Source organism: Varroa destructor, unplaced genomic scaffold (genome assembly GCF_002443255.2).
Source record: "Varroa destructor unplaced genomic scaffold, Vdes_3.0 BEIS01000004.1, whole genome shotgun sequence".
Taxonomy (NCBI): Eukaryota; Metazoa; Arthropoda; class Arachnida; order Mesostigmata; family Varroidae; genus Varroa; species Varroa destructor.
In genome coordinates, this window is record NW_019211457.1 from 52757945 (window position 1) to 52774620 (window position 16676).

The 16676-nt window shown below is 40.3% G+C and overlaps 1 protein-coding gene across 11 annotated transcripts in view; it reads left to right on the plus strand.

Annotated features, from left to right (window-relative positions):
• Window positions 1-16676, plus strand: part of LOC111248975 (protein FAM135A) — a 50844-nt gene that overhangs the window by 3344 nt on the left and 30824 nt on the right. For 2 of the 11 annotated variants that reach the window (XM_022802186.2, XM_086987587.1), the window contains exon 1: window positions 3393-3643. The exons of 2 other annotated variants lie outside the window; for them this stretch is intronic. Coding sequence is in view for 2 of the 9 variants with exons in the window: in XM_086987587.1 (XP_086843713.1) it covers window positions 3641-3643 (3 nt within the window). In the remaining 7 variants the exon portion in view is untranslated. 7 more of the 11 variants (XM_022802180.2, XM_086987586.1, XM_022802185.2 and 4 more) reach the window with 7 other exon arrangements.

Sequence of the window (16676 nt, forward strand, 5' to 3'; positions counted from 1 at the left end):
TATGTATATATTGCTACCTAGGACACGAATCATTTTAATTAGTTTGGTTATTATAGGAATAAGTGTTATACGAGTTTAAAATTTTATCATGTGAATTATCGCTGGCTTTCAACATTACTTCAAATATCAGCTACATGCTATAATCTCGTTCACTGACAGCTAGCCGGTTAGACTGCGTTGGTCGCATGAAGACATAAGCAAATACGGTCGGTTCGCCATATTCTACAGAGGCGCCATCTACAGATGCGGGCGTAAACTCAACCGCCGGGACCTGCAGCGCTCCACCGTGTCGTATCGAAGAAGCTATCTTTTTTATAGTACGAAAATCGCTCACTCTCTGGCTATAATCTACTATTATTCATACTTTGTTACTCAGCGAACCATGTTTCATAATCGAAAAACAATGGTGAGTGCGCCAAAGGTTGATTGTACTTGACGCTAGTTTGGCCGCTAATGATCGTCACTGCAATGGCTAACCATGAGCTACTCCTCCTGCCTACCTCAGGGTCGCCCACCTCATCCGGATTATCGAAAAAGTTGTTATTTAGCTATTTTTTCTCCCACGATTATCCATAGTCATAGCAATGTCGAGTGACGTGCGTCATCGGCGAATTATCCTGTCCGAACCCTGAGTCAGCGTGGCCTACGGCAGGCTGACAAGGGAATATCATTGGCTGGTCTTAACTGGAGACTAAACCAAAAAATGAGATGAAATCAAAACGATGCTATCGTTTTTGCGTTAGTATCAATTGTGGCTGTTAGTATAATAGTAGCTGATGCCGTAATAGTATATCTGGTACTCTGCCCGAGTCAAGCTAACATTTGTCTACGAGGAAGAACCATGTTTGGTAGACAATTTAGTGTAGATAACTGTATTTGTAACTTTCATAGCAATTAAAACCTCTAGTTTTCTAAATTATTTATCCCAATTTACTAACTTATTTCATCAGCTGGAAACGAACCACCTAAACAATAGTATTAGTCGCTGGCGGCTTTATGTAAATTTTCTCCCCAAAAATTCGAATTTCATGTAACATAAAACGTGCATCGAACACGGTCACTGATCGGTCCCGTTTTGTCGTATGAGTAGTACATTGTTTAAGCCATAACTTTTTGCTACACCCGTTGTTAGTACACAGGAACAGGAGAAAAGGCGATGACGGCGCAAAGCTTTTTGTGCCACTACAGAGAGAGACCGAAACTATCATTTTATGAATTGCAACAGTTACCATGTGCGTGTAACAACACGAACATATCTTTTTCTTCAGGGCATTCTTCACGGAAATAGCAACGGCATATCCAGTATACAGATCGTGTATCAAAAAAATGCTCGAACTATCTGTGAGCGAGTGACTCCCCGTTGTGATAGATGCTTCTGGAGCGAACTATCCAATAGGCATTTTACGTGAGCGTCCCGAGGCTCGGAGTTTGCGTATGCATACGCGCCATTAAAAAATAAAGATCGGCTGCTAAGAAGATCCGGTCTTGCCCAACTCATGCTATGATAAAGGCATGAAAAAGCGAAAGCCAAAAAAAAAACGAGAAAAAAAGCCGTGTGAGCACTAGAGTACAGAAAATGGAACCGTTTAGTGGTTTTATATAAATTGTTACTGCACGATTGTGAAAGCCAAGAAGGTTGTATCAATCCCACAAATATCTTTCAGAGTAGTCTGCGAAAGAGAGCATAATCCGAATTTTAGCAATCTATCTACTCTAAACAAAAAAGTCGGTAATATTTTTCGTAAAATTGAGGCTTAGAGAGACAGTTTGAAGTCCAGATAATTTAAATGCGCTCGACTTGAATTGTATGCAGAGTGCTTCATAAGTCAAAAGATCGTATAACTGTGTTAGGTTATGGCTATGCCGAGTGTAGCGCATTAAAAAATCTTGGGTTTTTCATGTCTTCGACCATTTTTAATGATATGGCGTTAAAGTGACCATTTAAGAAAATTAATGGGAATCTCAGCTGGCTCCAGCTCGGCTGCTGTGATGTAGAAACAAATCTGAGATGGGAAATTTCGCCGCCTTGGCCAGAAGCATAAATAGAGATTTTAGCAACGAGCTTTCGTTGGTATTGCGGTCCGAGCGAACAGCCGCAAGCAATTGGTCCGGATAAAGCTTTGGAGACACTAGCAAAATTTTCTGGGGCCTGTGAAATACGCGCCTGTTTCATACCAGCACAGAAATACCGCGCTGTCATATCTAATAGGTTACTGTTTTTCCACTTTTGCTGGCGGCTTTTTCGGCAAGCTGTCATGAATATCAGATACATAGACATTAATTACTGAAACTATACATCTTAGCAATTTAAAAATTGTTATTATCAGCGCATAAGGCTGGATAGCACTTCGGTATCTTGCTGCTACTCTATTGTGATTGGCTTGTTTTGCAAAACAGGACGCGTCATATTATATCTTCACAATTTCGGCAAGATAGGTCATACTTGTATACAGGAATTCTTCTAATTGGTTACTTCGGTTACAAACGGCTTTGATAGCTACGTACTTCCGGAACCTGCAGGCAAAATAGCAAACGACATTTACATGCAAACTCTTCATTTGACATATCTCGAGCCAACCTTGGTTGTATCTCCCTCTCCCGCCCTCTCGCACTCTATTATTAATAGCTTTCCCATGCCCTAGCATAGATATACGAACTCATTGTTTCAGCTTAAGCCTAGCAGGCCTTAAGAGGCAGATAATTAACAATTTTGACTGGAATTCGCAAGGCACAAGCTAGAAACGGCTTTCATTCACACCCTGGTCTCTTTAGTCACCAACCGAACTCAAGCCTTAAGCCGGATCGCAGACTGTTGTCCCGTTTTTTCCACCAAAGGCGGCATCGTCGTAAATGAATAGATCACCGAGTTGCAAATTCGTCTTGTTCCAGATTCATTTCCAGCATTCACTGTGGCTTCTCTAACTGCTGGTCAGAATCTCGAGGGTTCCCTAGCGCAACTCTGCTTATGACTGGTTACCCCATATCAGTCGTTAAATACGCTTGATGCCACTTAGACGAACAAACCAACTAATAAGTGACATCTTGATAATAGCCAATGATAATGGGGAGAGCTTTGTACCTTACGATATCTAAATGCTCAACGCATTTCCTATGTTCACTAACGCACTAGAAGATGTCCCTGGATGATACTCAAAGCTCCAATTTATTCATTCGTTCAAACTGACCCGTGATAAGATCGTTGATTCAATTCTGTGATCTACTCATCCCTCAAAACAAGGAACAATAGAAGGCCGGTTAATTGTCGCCGTGTAAGTCGTCCATGTAAGCGTCGTTGTGCGCTATTGCTAGCCCGAAAAGCACCACGACTATTTAGAATCATTGATTATTAAGGAGTTAACAAACAGAAGGCGAATCGGCCGCTAAAGGTAACTATCGTCAAGATCCCTGGCATGGCCTTGGTTCCGGTCTGTCATAACAACGGATTCGGAAGACACGAATATATTCTGTGTATCAATTTGGTGATCTGTAGAGCAAACCGTAAAGCGATCAACATCTAAGTTTAGCATCTTGTGAAGACAAATCTACCAAGAAGTTAGGTTATTATTGCTCAAATGAGACGTTGTGTGTTCGGCTCAAAGACTAACTAGTACACGGATAATATTCATTTTTTAGTCATTCAATGGTAAGTACAGCCATTCCTACACCGTTATTGTAGAAATAGCCCTCGAACGGCGCTGTCTATCCGTAGACGCACAGAAAATTCCCTCATGTGTCTCTTCAAAGACGGATGGCAGTATATATAAAATTTCTAAATTGGGGATTGGTACCAGAATGAAATTGACTATTTAAATACACGAATTTTATTGTAGCTCAAATTTTATGAGTTATGTGTCTCTAATGAAATCGCATTCGACATCTTGACGTACTCATTCTGCATCGTCAATGAACCAAACTACGTGCGGCATCATTGACGCTATTAAGCAAAAACATCGAGCCATAATTCTGTTCTGTCCGAAATTGCACAAAAAACAAAACTAGTGCACGTACCTATGTGCGCAATGTAGTTGCCTTTACAGCGTTGGGAAGGATAACATGTAGACATGAGGTTTTTGAAGAAGGTTTACAGGTGTGTCTATGCATGCGAAGATGATATACGTGAAAAAAACTAAAAATTTTCGTGTGAATCGTTTTATTTGAACACAGACTTTTTTTTTTTATAAAATAACGAAAAGTTCCGATATTGAGAATAATATATAAAAACAAAAAGTGCAAAGGGTACAAGTAGAAATTATCGACCTGAAGATGGGCAACAAATTGATAAAAGTTTTACATTTAAAGTGCCTACGCTCTAGAAATTGAATTATTCGCGTCTACTGAATGTACAGGTTACATTTTTCATCTGTAATTACCTGATCTAGTAATTTAGGATTAGCAAAAAGAGCTGCGGAAAGATATCTGTAGAGCTGTGAGAAGAATTTCATCTACGCAGGTCCGCAGAACCGAATCTCACAGGACTTTTAAAAGAGTCTTCTATATCTTTAAGCTTCAGCTGTCCAACGTATCGGGGGTCCGTTGGGGAATCTGTCCTTTCTCTTGACACAAAACGGCATAAAATTTCGTTGATAACGGCGGTCACAGTGATCCTGCCAGAAAAACACAAGTCGCCGTAATGGCTAAGTGTAACTCGTTTTCGTACTACAAGGCACGTATTTAGTGTATTTGAGAGACCAAGGGATACATTTATGTTTGAGACTCCAGTCGTCCAATATGCCGATGGCTGACGGGGGCTGTAGACGTAAAATTCGAAGACTTTACTTAAATAGTGGAAAATGTCTCGCATTGGCAATTGCGTGATTCGCAGTGATCTAGCTTCGAAACTTCGACACCGCACAATATGAATGATAATTTTATTATATTTTTTTTGAAAGCAATACGTGAATTGCAATAGAACTTCTGTTATTTTTTATTGTAAAACGTGAATATATTGAACACGTATACTATACACCTATACCAGGGTAGGAAACCAGGGGCCGGTGCTCTAAGTCGTGCTAACAAAACATGCCACACAACCTGTGTAGATAGGCAAAGTTATTGTTTTTATATTTTTTTTTTACCTATGTAATTTAATCTGCAGAACTCTTATTATGAGCAAACCACCTTCAAGTACGGTATTACTTTGTGCAATGGCTGGAAGTATCTAGAAAAGGTAATTAAAACTTTTGCTTATATAAAGAATAGGAACCTGTCTTTTAATGTGTGCAACAATGGTGATAAAAATTAAGTGCGTATTTTTAACAAGCTTTACTTCAAATAGCAACAAACCAAAGGTTTTAACCAAAATATTGGTTGGCCTTTCTCATGATCTGAGGTCAGCTATATCTGTCTAGTCTGAGATTAAAGTTATGCATTGGGATTGGCAGAAGAAGTGAAGCTGTACATATAAGAACCACTTCTAGCTTGCGTCATAACCTGGATAGATCGACGCTTAAAATTATGATCAAAAGCGTACCACAAATACAGTTTACGCAGTTAGTTCTATAAATTTAGCACAGTAAAAATTGCCGTATCGCATTTTAATACGTATCAATCCATTGGTTTTATCTAAACTCTGTGCACTGATTGTCCATCCGCGCGCAGAATTCGAGGAAAACATTCCCTGCAATCATGAAATAAGTAGTATAGGACAACCTAAATATGAGATGGTTAGAAAAAAGCTATGAAAGGTTCCTAAATGCTTGTTTGCACAAAAGCGATAGGCGAAAATCCCTATAGAAGAATATGGCTCATCGGCCTGAGCAAGTCAATGCATATGGATGGTAATAATGTTTCATGCTCAGAAAGTGAGGTGAACATTGTCCAGTGTTGTGTTTCCTGCTGGCTTGAATCGGCTCTAAGTAAATAGTTATGACTAGTTTATAAAAACGTGACCACCGCTCTCATGAGAAGACTTTAGGCCAGCCAATCTGTGCACCTAATTTCATCTCAGGTCTACACGGCATACGCAGCGTAAGAGAAAAAGTAGTGTCATCCGAAGCTCGAATCCTGGAAAAAATATCGCAAAATGATGTCAAATTTGAATATATATGTGTACCTATAGACGAAGCATATTTTTAAATAGTATATTTGGTAACAATCTAAAACGATACAAAAATCGAAAAGCGTGATGCCTCTGGAATAAGTAAGACATTATTTATACGGGTAGAATACTTGAGTAGTCACTACAACGGCGAAAAAAATCGACCGAACTTACTAATTTAAGGCTGGTGGTCCTTTTGACGCCATTGATGAAGTGGTTTTCGACGTCAAGCGCACAATGTAAAGGTTACGGAGCCAAGTGAAAGCCTCTGGAGTGGCAAAATAGCGAAGATCTGTGGAGCATTGTTTGGTCGAGCTGCCATATATACTGCTTGCTCTCCGCGAAGTCAAGGGTCGAATAAATGGATAAAGCGATTGGGGACACAATCTAGCCAAAGTTTGCTTCAGACTAGCAGCATTTGACCCCACAGCATTACGTGAACGTCAATCATAAGGGAAGCGTTCAAGGTACGCTGATCCGACCGGTCTCCATAATATCTCATCATTATGACAACTATTGACGCACGAAACGAACCAACAACACATTCTACGCGTTCATACGAGGACAGGGATTCTTGCTAAATGTTTCCTACCAGCCGTGAATCATTTCTCTGTAGGCATCTCAATCATTGTCTTGCTTTCCCTCAAACCTGCAAAGGAATAGCCGACTCGCAGTCTAGTAAGCTAGATTAGAGGCATCTAGCAATCCTTCGGTCGCGTCAGAGGCGTCTATCGCTTTATGCTACATCGATAGGGCAGGTAGACTTCCGGGTGTCCAGGACACTGTGCCGCGAATTCTCCAACGGTTTTATGTCGTCTCCAAAGTGCACCATCAAGGGTGGATGTTAGGTGTATTGCTTATCGTTTACAATCGAGGAGCCATTGACAGTCCGCAGCGTGAGGTAGAGGATCAAGAGCAGCGCTTAGGACCCATTATACGGACATCTTCGGATATCGTTCGACAGAAGCGTGTAAGCCGTTTTACCTGACGCTAGAAACCATACAAGGTTACGACAATCGACTAGTTTCATTTCCAGATACTATTTCGCCTCGGTAGGCGACGGAAAGTGTCGTGTAGCGACTCTGAAGCACAGCGGACTTACCCTGTTCCAAAGAACGTTCGACAGAAGCACATTTGAGAATTCAGGTTGTTGCAATGTTTTCAAGCTTTGCCAGGCATTTCGGATGATCAGAATTAGTTTCGTTATTAGTGGTTGAGTCCTTCCATGATCACTAACAACTTGCGAAGCAGGTGTCGACTGACGGGAATAGCCGATGACCAAGGATACTTTTTTTCGTTTCCCCTTCTAACGTTAATTCAAGCGCTTAGGATCTTCGTAATAAATCTTATCATTGGTGCTAAAGCAGCCGACACGCCCCATAAGGCCAGCAGCAACAGCAGGCTCAATATCGCTAGGGCCTCCGCCAGAACTCGACGCTAAATTCAAAGAGCCTAATTGCCCGAAGCAGGCATAGCTGAATTAGACACACAGTGATAAAAGCTTGACTATGCTGGCTGAGTTTTTTTTTGCTTCTCAGAGGTTATACCGACTCTCCCTTAGAAATTGCGTAGAAAGGTAAGCTTTAAAATTGTTCGGCTATTACTGCTGAAGCCATTAGAATTCATTGACTTCAGATTGAAAGAGCAGGATACGATCATGCGATGCACGATTGACTGCTACTACAATTTTCACACGGAATATATAATAGCATCTAACGAAGTTCGCATATCTATACATGTCGACACAACCACGTCGTCGTTCAATACGGGATATATAAACTAAATATTTGAAAATAATTGGCTACTGAGAACAATTTTTAGAAATGGTAAGTTCCCATTGGTTTTTATATAGTAGCTCGAATAAGTGAGGTGTATATATGGCACGGTGGGGTGATGACAGCCAGATTTCGTGTCAGTGTGGTTAGCGGCACGTTTTTTGATTATACCTTGACTGGGCCTTAATCACTTAAAGGCCTTGAGACTCTTTACAATTCTAATGAGCTTCCGTAGTTGGGTGCATGAGTTGAAGTTCTATGATTTGTTCAACCTGGCAATTTAAACTGTCCTTATGAAGAAATAATTAAATTTATTTCCCGCAGGAATTTATAGTCGCCTATGGGCGCCCTTTACACATGTATGTTCAGCTAAATAATTAATAATACTGTCTGTAATTCTGCCCATCGCTCCCAGCTTGGTTGTTGCAGTAATCTAGAAAACGCGGTAAGTCCAGCGTCGAGTGTAACTAACGATGCCAAGGAAAAAATTAACTGAATTGAAGAATTCTGTTCAATCTTCTTACTAGGTGTCTAGGTGCGGTCATGATTTAGACTGTTTCCATTTGCGTACCCTGATTTACCATTGATTTTCAGCTAAAACCGTGCGCGGGAAGCTTTACGATAGATATGGGGACAGCTGCCGCAGAGCATAGCGCTCAACATCGTGCTCCAAGCCGTAACGCTTGGCTACCTTCTAATGAATCAGTTCCGATAACATTTTACTGGTAGTTGTCTGGGCTATTCTGAACTTAAGTACATAATAAAGAAATTAAAAAGCTATAAAAGCAAAAAAAAGTGATCTTCGGGCATGGCTGCCATAGAGCATAACGCTAAAATTTGCGAAATCCAATGGCAAGGCAATTCACGTTTCTTGCCTATCAGATCGAAATAAGATGTCTATCTTATGGGGTAGATTAATATCGACCCTGTACGAAATCCGCGGTCATTTTTTTTCAGCAAAATGGTCTAAATTTTTAAACATTTTGCTTGAAGACAGATCAGCAGCTCATTTCGTTGAAGTGGATAGGTGGGCCCTGCCAAATTGATTTGTAAAAAAAAAAAGCAAATGAATTATTTTGGTTATTGAACTTTAAAATCGGTTATGGTAGTGGGACACACACACAATTATATAATAATCGTCAACATGATAGGTATCTTTTTTACTGTGACGGCCTACATATACGCAACGCCAGCCACGACACTGAAGCTTTAACCTTTTATGCTTACAACTTGGCTAGCCATGGTAACAACATATAGTCATCACTTTTCCAATAATGGCGGTTACCAATTCATCAGGTTAGAGGATCTACGCAGAAGTATTAGTGACGCAACAGTTGTAACAGCCTTCTCAAGATAAGCTAACTACCGTATTTGAAGATTATTTGTCTGATTCAATGGCGCTGCATCAGTGTTTTATCTTCTCGTCTACCTTTATTTTGATAATAATAACACATTTTCATTAGAATAACTTCTGCGGCTTCAAGTCGCAGATAGAAACATTACTATTTTTCTTAGTAAAAGTGTGAGGTATCGTCTAGACCTTCAGTCAGCGATGTTCCGAGATTCGGGCACGATATCACGTAGTCAAAAGTGTGACACGTTGAAAATGCGTATTTTCATATGAATCATATGCTCGGAACCTATTCGGTATATATATATATATATGATCCTATATAACTCTAGCTAAGACGTGCTCGGTTGCGAATCTGATGCTCCTTACTATTTTTCAGTCGCCGACATGCTGTCCCTATGGTAAATTAGTAGGTAACGTATTTGCCTGCTAAACCGAACGACACGTCGTGGTATAGGTTCAAATTTGGGAATAGACTCGTTTCGTTTTATACCAAAGGCTAGCCATTTGGAATGAGTAATGATGATGCCGGACAGAAAATTCGAGACATGCAGAGAGTCACCGATTCTTTCTGCGGCTCGTATATACAGACACAAAGTGTCCGTCTTTAGCATCTAAGAATTCTATACTGACGGTGATAATGTCGAATGCAAGAACATTCTTAAAGGGGAAAATGAATTTCAAATTTTCAAATGAAAAAATTTCAATGAAAACGGAACAATATCGATTCAATTTATGGTCGGAATAAAAGAAAATTATCTGTTATCGAGGCCGTTCCAGTTACCAAATGATCTTCAGTGATGTCGCTGGTGAAGAATGAAGAAGGATTAAACACAATTGAGGATAGAGAAACGGTGATAAAGGCGAAGTTTGAGTGCATACAAATGTTGCATGATTTTCAGAAACGATGAAAATCTAAGGAGAATGAAAAGCCTTTCGCTTATCGACCAAAAATCAACTTGAGCAAAACCTTGTTTACGTAAAATCAACTTTAAAACGATAAATGAGAGCCTAACCTTGCAGCACAAGGCCGGCCTGAGGGTTAAATAGAATTCTACGTTCTAACAACGCGCGACATTTACCTTATTTTTTCGTCGAACATTTGTGAACCCGTCTTAAAGCAAGTGTAACTAGTTTATTTAAGCTATGAGGGCAATAAACTTGCTTCCGTAGTCGGTTAGACTCGGTTAGAATAAGTAGACATATTCGAGCCACTTACTTACGCCTAGAAGTTGAACGAATGTGGCATGTATTGTACAAAGTGTAAACTTTGTGAAGTATCGCAAAAGCCGTCAGGATAGCTTTTAAGTACTCATTCAAAAATAGCGCATCGAAGTCTATTTATACTAAGACAAAATAGCTTATCATGTATTGACCTAACGAATAACCAGCCATTTACTTCCTATACACCGATAGCTTTTTTTTTTTTGTTTTTTTTTTTTATTAATCGTCGACCAGTGGACGAATGGAAAGATTTTTGTGACCACCGCTGCTATCATTCACTCGGTAGATCGATTTTTCCTATGATAGATGTTTTGAACTATTTTCTTAAGTGAATTTGTTTGTATATTTTGGCGTGTCCCGTGGGGACACGTTACATTGTTACACTCTCTACAAGAATTCCCACGATGCTTGAAATGATACGAGAAAATCCCTGGTGGGATACATCTAGCAAAAAATAAACTAATGTTCTGGACGGCCAGAATGAAACTCGCCTATAGAATAAACAGGTACGTCGCCTATTTTTGTTACTCACACTGTAACGGGTCCTTTGTCTTTACAATCTTCTTTCGTTTATTAATTAAGCACTACCACTAAATTTAAATAATAATAGTGCGTATTAGATCGTCTTCGATTGTTACCCTTTTGGGTCGTGCAGTATGTCCTGGGCACGATGTTGCATTTTTAGCCTGGGCGTAAGTGTTGCACGATTCGATCGAAATGAACTGCTCACAGGTCAAGCTAACGTTACAACTAAGAACGTGATATGTAATGCTTTGTAATGGAGAAGAGAGTTTCCCATAGTCGTGTCCAGTTTAGTGCAAACGATATAGAAGCTATACTTTGACCCCCCTTGCAACGAAAATAGGCATGTACTTGGCCTCGCATAATCTTGATGTCTTGGTGTGTCCTGTGCTGAAAGGTCTGGGTGTGGCAGGTCTCAGTTAAAGAAAATATCCAAGTAATTCTATTTGTGTCGATCGGTCTCATTGGCGCCATACATTACGAACGATGACATATCGTGAATTCGTGATCGAATCGCGTGATTCAAGGAGATGTACTTCAGGAAGCCTCGGCTTAAATGGGAAATATCGCCACTTCGATAACACGGTCAAAAAATGTATCAGAAGTTTGCTTTAGATCGATAAAATCGCAATCGATATAGGTCTAGATCCATATCCGCAGAAGATAATATAAAGATCTTTGTAACATTTCGACGTCGACGTTTTACCTGTGCCGTTTCCACGTACGGTAGCAGCAAACTGTCCGAAAGCTGGAATTACCTATGCATATATTTGCTTGCTTAAAGGATCTAAAAAAAGCACCTTTTTTTTATAGACGAAAAGATAGATGCACACATTTCTTTATTCCACCATATTCTATAGCTTTACTATTGTATAGCATTTGTATGAATGAACAAACAAACGCTAAAGATGCGTTGATGGCTATTTTGTGCCGAAACCTCGTAGTAATGTAATTGGACTTAAATAATGTATCAAACACTCCTAATTTATTGGTCGCTATGAGTGATTCCGACACGTAACGTTAACTTATTTGACGCAAAGAGCGAAATTGAACTTCATATTACGTCGACACATAGCAATTTTACCATTACCGACCTCGATTGATAAGTAAAGGGGTTTAACGTGTATTAGTGGTGGTGGTCCGAATGAGACATGCTTGTATATCGCGTCAATTTAGAAGCGCCAGCAAAAACCGCAGGAGAGAAACGATTTTGGCCTGTTCCTTAGCTGGCTCAGTCGCGATCGGATAGGACGTGAACACCCCCTATGTTTAGGGATTCATGCACGCTAGCTTTGCTTTGCTTTACTCCTAAGCATTGGCTCCGGCGGGTGGCCTGCTCCAACACGAAGTGTGCTTATGTCCTGACTTTGGCCATGGGGGCATCCCTATGTTTAGTGGGCAAACACGTTACTATTGCAGCATCAGAGAGCTACAGTGAGCGTTGAGCGAGTTGAGGTTGTCGTACCTAAACTTTGGTGCGACAATTTCAAGTTGCTACAGTGTAAAAACGTAGCGATCAAAAACCGAAAGCCATTCCTATAATCAGCTGTTTATTTCTGTGTTAATTATTTTTCACTTTTAATTTTGGCGCGAATTGAAATATTTCGCTATTTGTAATCGTTTGAATATCGTACGTTCATATAACTCTGAAGGAACTTCAATTAACTCTATCCGAAAACTAGAGTAATACGTTATTTGTTATATTATAATTTATTAACAAAAAAAAAAAAAAAAAAATATATATATATATATATATATATATATATTGATTTTATTTTATCCTATACTTCACAAACGTTAGCGCAATAATGCAAGCTAATAAAGAATGAGCAAATAAAAGCAGTAGCAATAATAGGAGTCAGCAGCATCCCATACATTAATGCATTTCAAAGTATGAGTTTATTCACGTATAGATGGCGCTGCCGTCGGGCGATTGGGCCGATAGGTTTGCTCTGGGTCATGAGATTCTTCCTGGGCTGCCCGCACGAGCAGTAGGGAAAATATAGTTGCACCAGCAAAAATCGTATCTGTAGTGGAACAGATGGCTTGGAAAGAGCTTTGTTAGGTGCTGACTGATAACTGTGAGGGAAATCCCATAACTATACACTCCATCCTTTGCATTCAGCGTTTCTAGTGTTGATCTAAGCGCTTTAAATTTCCATAATATTGTATATGCACAATAAGCAGACATGTCATTGTATCACAGATGCTAAAATGGCTGCCATCTCCGACCATTTTGATCACCTAGAACCCCAGTGCCCGCCACGACCAATGTTACGAAGGCCTCACGAGAGAGGGAGTCATGTTCACAGCAACGAGATCACTGGATGAATTGGGTACAGACGTTCCTAATCTCCCCCATTGGCAATTACGGTATTTCGAAATTGCTCGGCTGATGCTGGTAAATCTATAAAGACTGCCAGAACAAGGGCAGATTTCGTATGGTTAGCGTAAGATATGATGATGTGACGTACGATTGGGCATCAACAGAAGATGTATGAAGTTTTGCGCTAAAAAGTCGAGCTCTAGGCTTTTTGCTATAATTGGTTTTCGTCTTTGTTCAGTGTTGGTCTTAAATGTCAGAAATTAATGCATCTTTATTGTCTGTCAGCGTATATGTAAAATTTCAAATTCAAAGTAGGTTAAAGTGTTATGCATAGTGCCGTGGAATGGCGATTAACGGCTTGCACAGCTGGATTGAACCAAGATCATTTCAAAAACGGTTTTAATTGTACGCAGTATAGTCTGTGTAGCTTTTATGGTTTGATAGAAGATTATCGAGGCCTTATGAGAGAAGCAGCAACAGCAGCGAACGGTGAAACGAAGTGCAATAAGAGCCACGAGGCTTACTGACCGGGACGTGCGGTAGCCTGGCTTTTTATAGAGCTTCTCGACTCAGGCGTCTGGGAGAATGCTCTCTTCTCCATTTGAGCCTGATGGAAGTCCTGAACGGCGTGTAGTATAACCTGATGCCGAAGTAGGTGCTCGGTAGATGTGAAGGCAAATAAGATCTTCTTTTAGTTCCCCATGAATTGTGTTTGTCTAGATTATCTTTAAGTATGATGATAAATACCTTTAAGGATGGTAATCATTGGGTACTAGCATATTTTTAAGGACTAGGCCATTGGTCGGAGGTTGACAACATACCGGTTATCGTCTAGGGTTTTTTGTACTCTGAATGCATCCTAGCTGTCAGCTTTTTATTGTTCGCACCCTTAACCGAGTACGAAATTTTATGTGCAAGCAGTTGTGATGGAAATCGAACTTAAAAAACTTAAATCAATCATCTGAAGAGGCAGTTTGGCATAGTAGTTTGAACTTCCTGTATGTTACTGTGAAGTCTGAAATATCGCAAAACATTAACTTAGCTTGCTGTAAGCAAAGGGCTGTTATACGCAGAAGAATCTTCGTCCAAGTTTGACATTACGATCGATAGTTGCCTATTTAAACGCTGAATCGAAACCCTGTAATAGCAGCAATTTATTCGTAACATCCTATCCATTCTCACATTTCAAAGTAATAATAATGTATTAATAGCGTGGCTCATCTAGATATTAATCGAATGTCGAAACGAGCAGTTAAATGAAAGCGGCATAAGGCTAGAAGGTCTAAAGGTCAAGTTTACGTTGCCATAGAAACAATGAACTTTTCCCCATATTCTCAGTACCATTAACGTAAAGGTACCGAGCTACCGCATCTGCCAATGGGTAGTCCATTAAAGTCAGGTACACCGATGTATCTGATTAGACAGGACGGCCGCCGTTCATTTAAAATGATGAACCCATCCTGAATCCTACGTTATATGGCGGTCGATCGTAAAAATCTATATGATCGTCAAAGCCTTAAACATTGATTGACTTCTGGTTCTACGCGGGCCCTCCTGAGCTTTTCTTCGAACCCCATCTTTACAGGTAGCTAGCTAGCTAGCAAGCCTACCTTCGATGCGGTTGGACAGGCAAAAAACCTAGTTCGATTCTTCCAGATCTCGTCATCGTGCTTAAGTTCGGCACTAAAAACGTTGAAGAAGCCTACTCATCGATTTGTATCCATTTGAAAATCAGGGCTCGCTACACTGACCACCTAATGCACGGACTTGACCGACAACACAAACAGCCCATAGCACGATACTGAACGACGAAGAGTAGTGACATGACGAAGGTCACGTCATCAGTTTATATATATAGTCGGTGAAGAAGCTTTGTTCTCATTTGTTAGTGAGATGGCATGCCAAGTTCATAAGCGAATAGAGAACGTACCAGCGCCCTTTTGGCGTACCTTACTGCTGCGGTAGCAGACAACAAGATACTGGTTACAGGGAAGATGAAGCATCGGTAAGTTAAACTCCTGCTACGTGCACATATCTGACCTACATATAATAACAATGTTTTTTTGGAGTGACCTTTATGAGTAGAAAATGCCTGCAAAGATTTCTTATACGGCAGTTACGCTTTGCAAGCTATAGAGGCCAATAGAAGAAGGCTGTACTGAATCAAGTTTTTCTCAAAGTCTACCTAAGTCTAAAAGCCAGGCTACCGCACGTCCCGGTCAATAGACCTCTTATTGGCTCTTATTGACTAGAAGGGTGTGACCTTCTTTATTGATAATGAGCCGTTCGACTACATGAACGAACGTTTTGCTGCACATTGGATAGATGATGCTCTTAAATTTTTTATTTTGTAGGCCCGGAATGACTCTGCGCCTTTTTGAGTAATTAGAGAATGCATTCCGGTGTTGAATAACTCTTCTAAGAAGTGACTTGATATACCGAACGGGGCATAAATACGTACATTATTGCATAATGTGTATGTGGAACGCTAGCCCATCAGGGAGAATCGTAATTAATTAGTAACCACCAAAAAGTATTCGTTCTGGTCCGTTGTTTGATTCAGCTAAGCCATGCAATTCACCGTAAAAACAAAGTATCTCCGGGTCCTATTAACCAATAAGTGTCGAACCCTGAAAATAGCTATTGGCTATTATATTTCCGGCGTTTAACTGCTGCATGTTTACTACGAAAATTCGTAGGAAGCAAACTGTGCATGCTGCCGAATTTTCGAAGCATCGCCGAGTCGTTGAATCGGTAGTTTAGCTGCTATTTTAGTTTGCTGGTTTCGGCTAAACGGGTCTCATCGTTAAAGCTAACTGTGGTACTCGTTCGCAGATGCGATCATCATTGTTCGATCAAACAGTGATCATCACATCTGCCCTGCGTGTCAATCCGCGCCACAGTGGCCTATTGAAAATAAACTTCGGACGGCCGAATCGCAACCACGTCATCGGACGGCAAGAACATAGCTTCGTCAATTCGTAGTAGCCGATATCACTTCTGATAAATTGATACTAGTGATCGGTTACGGCAAAGAATAGCGCGCCCAAGCATGGACTATCTAGCAATTTAGCACTATGTCTATATGACTTCATGAGGTTGGCATAAACCGGCCTTGTAGAGGGAGAATTGATCTTCTAGTATTTAGCATAAACAAGATGTTCAGTCCAGGTGATCCCAGGCCACATTAGTGAAATTCGGCGGAAGATTCATTTCCTAGCTAACTCATTTGACATATGTCTCCCGTAACAGCCAACATCTACTAAGTCGCTAAAGCTCGGGACGCACATATAGGATAAACGGTATAACGAATAACAAACATCTATCGATGCAGCTCACTGCACTTAGATAAAATTTGTTTAAGTTATAGTAAACTGTTCGTAATGACTAGATAATTTGGCCCTCAAGCTCACTATGTGTATAGACCTGTTCTTAGCGATA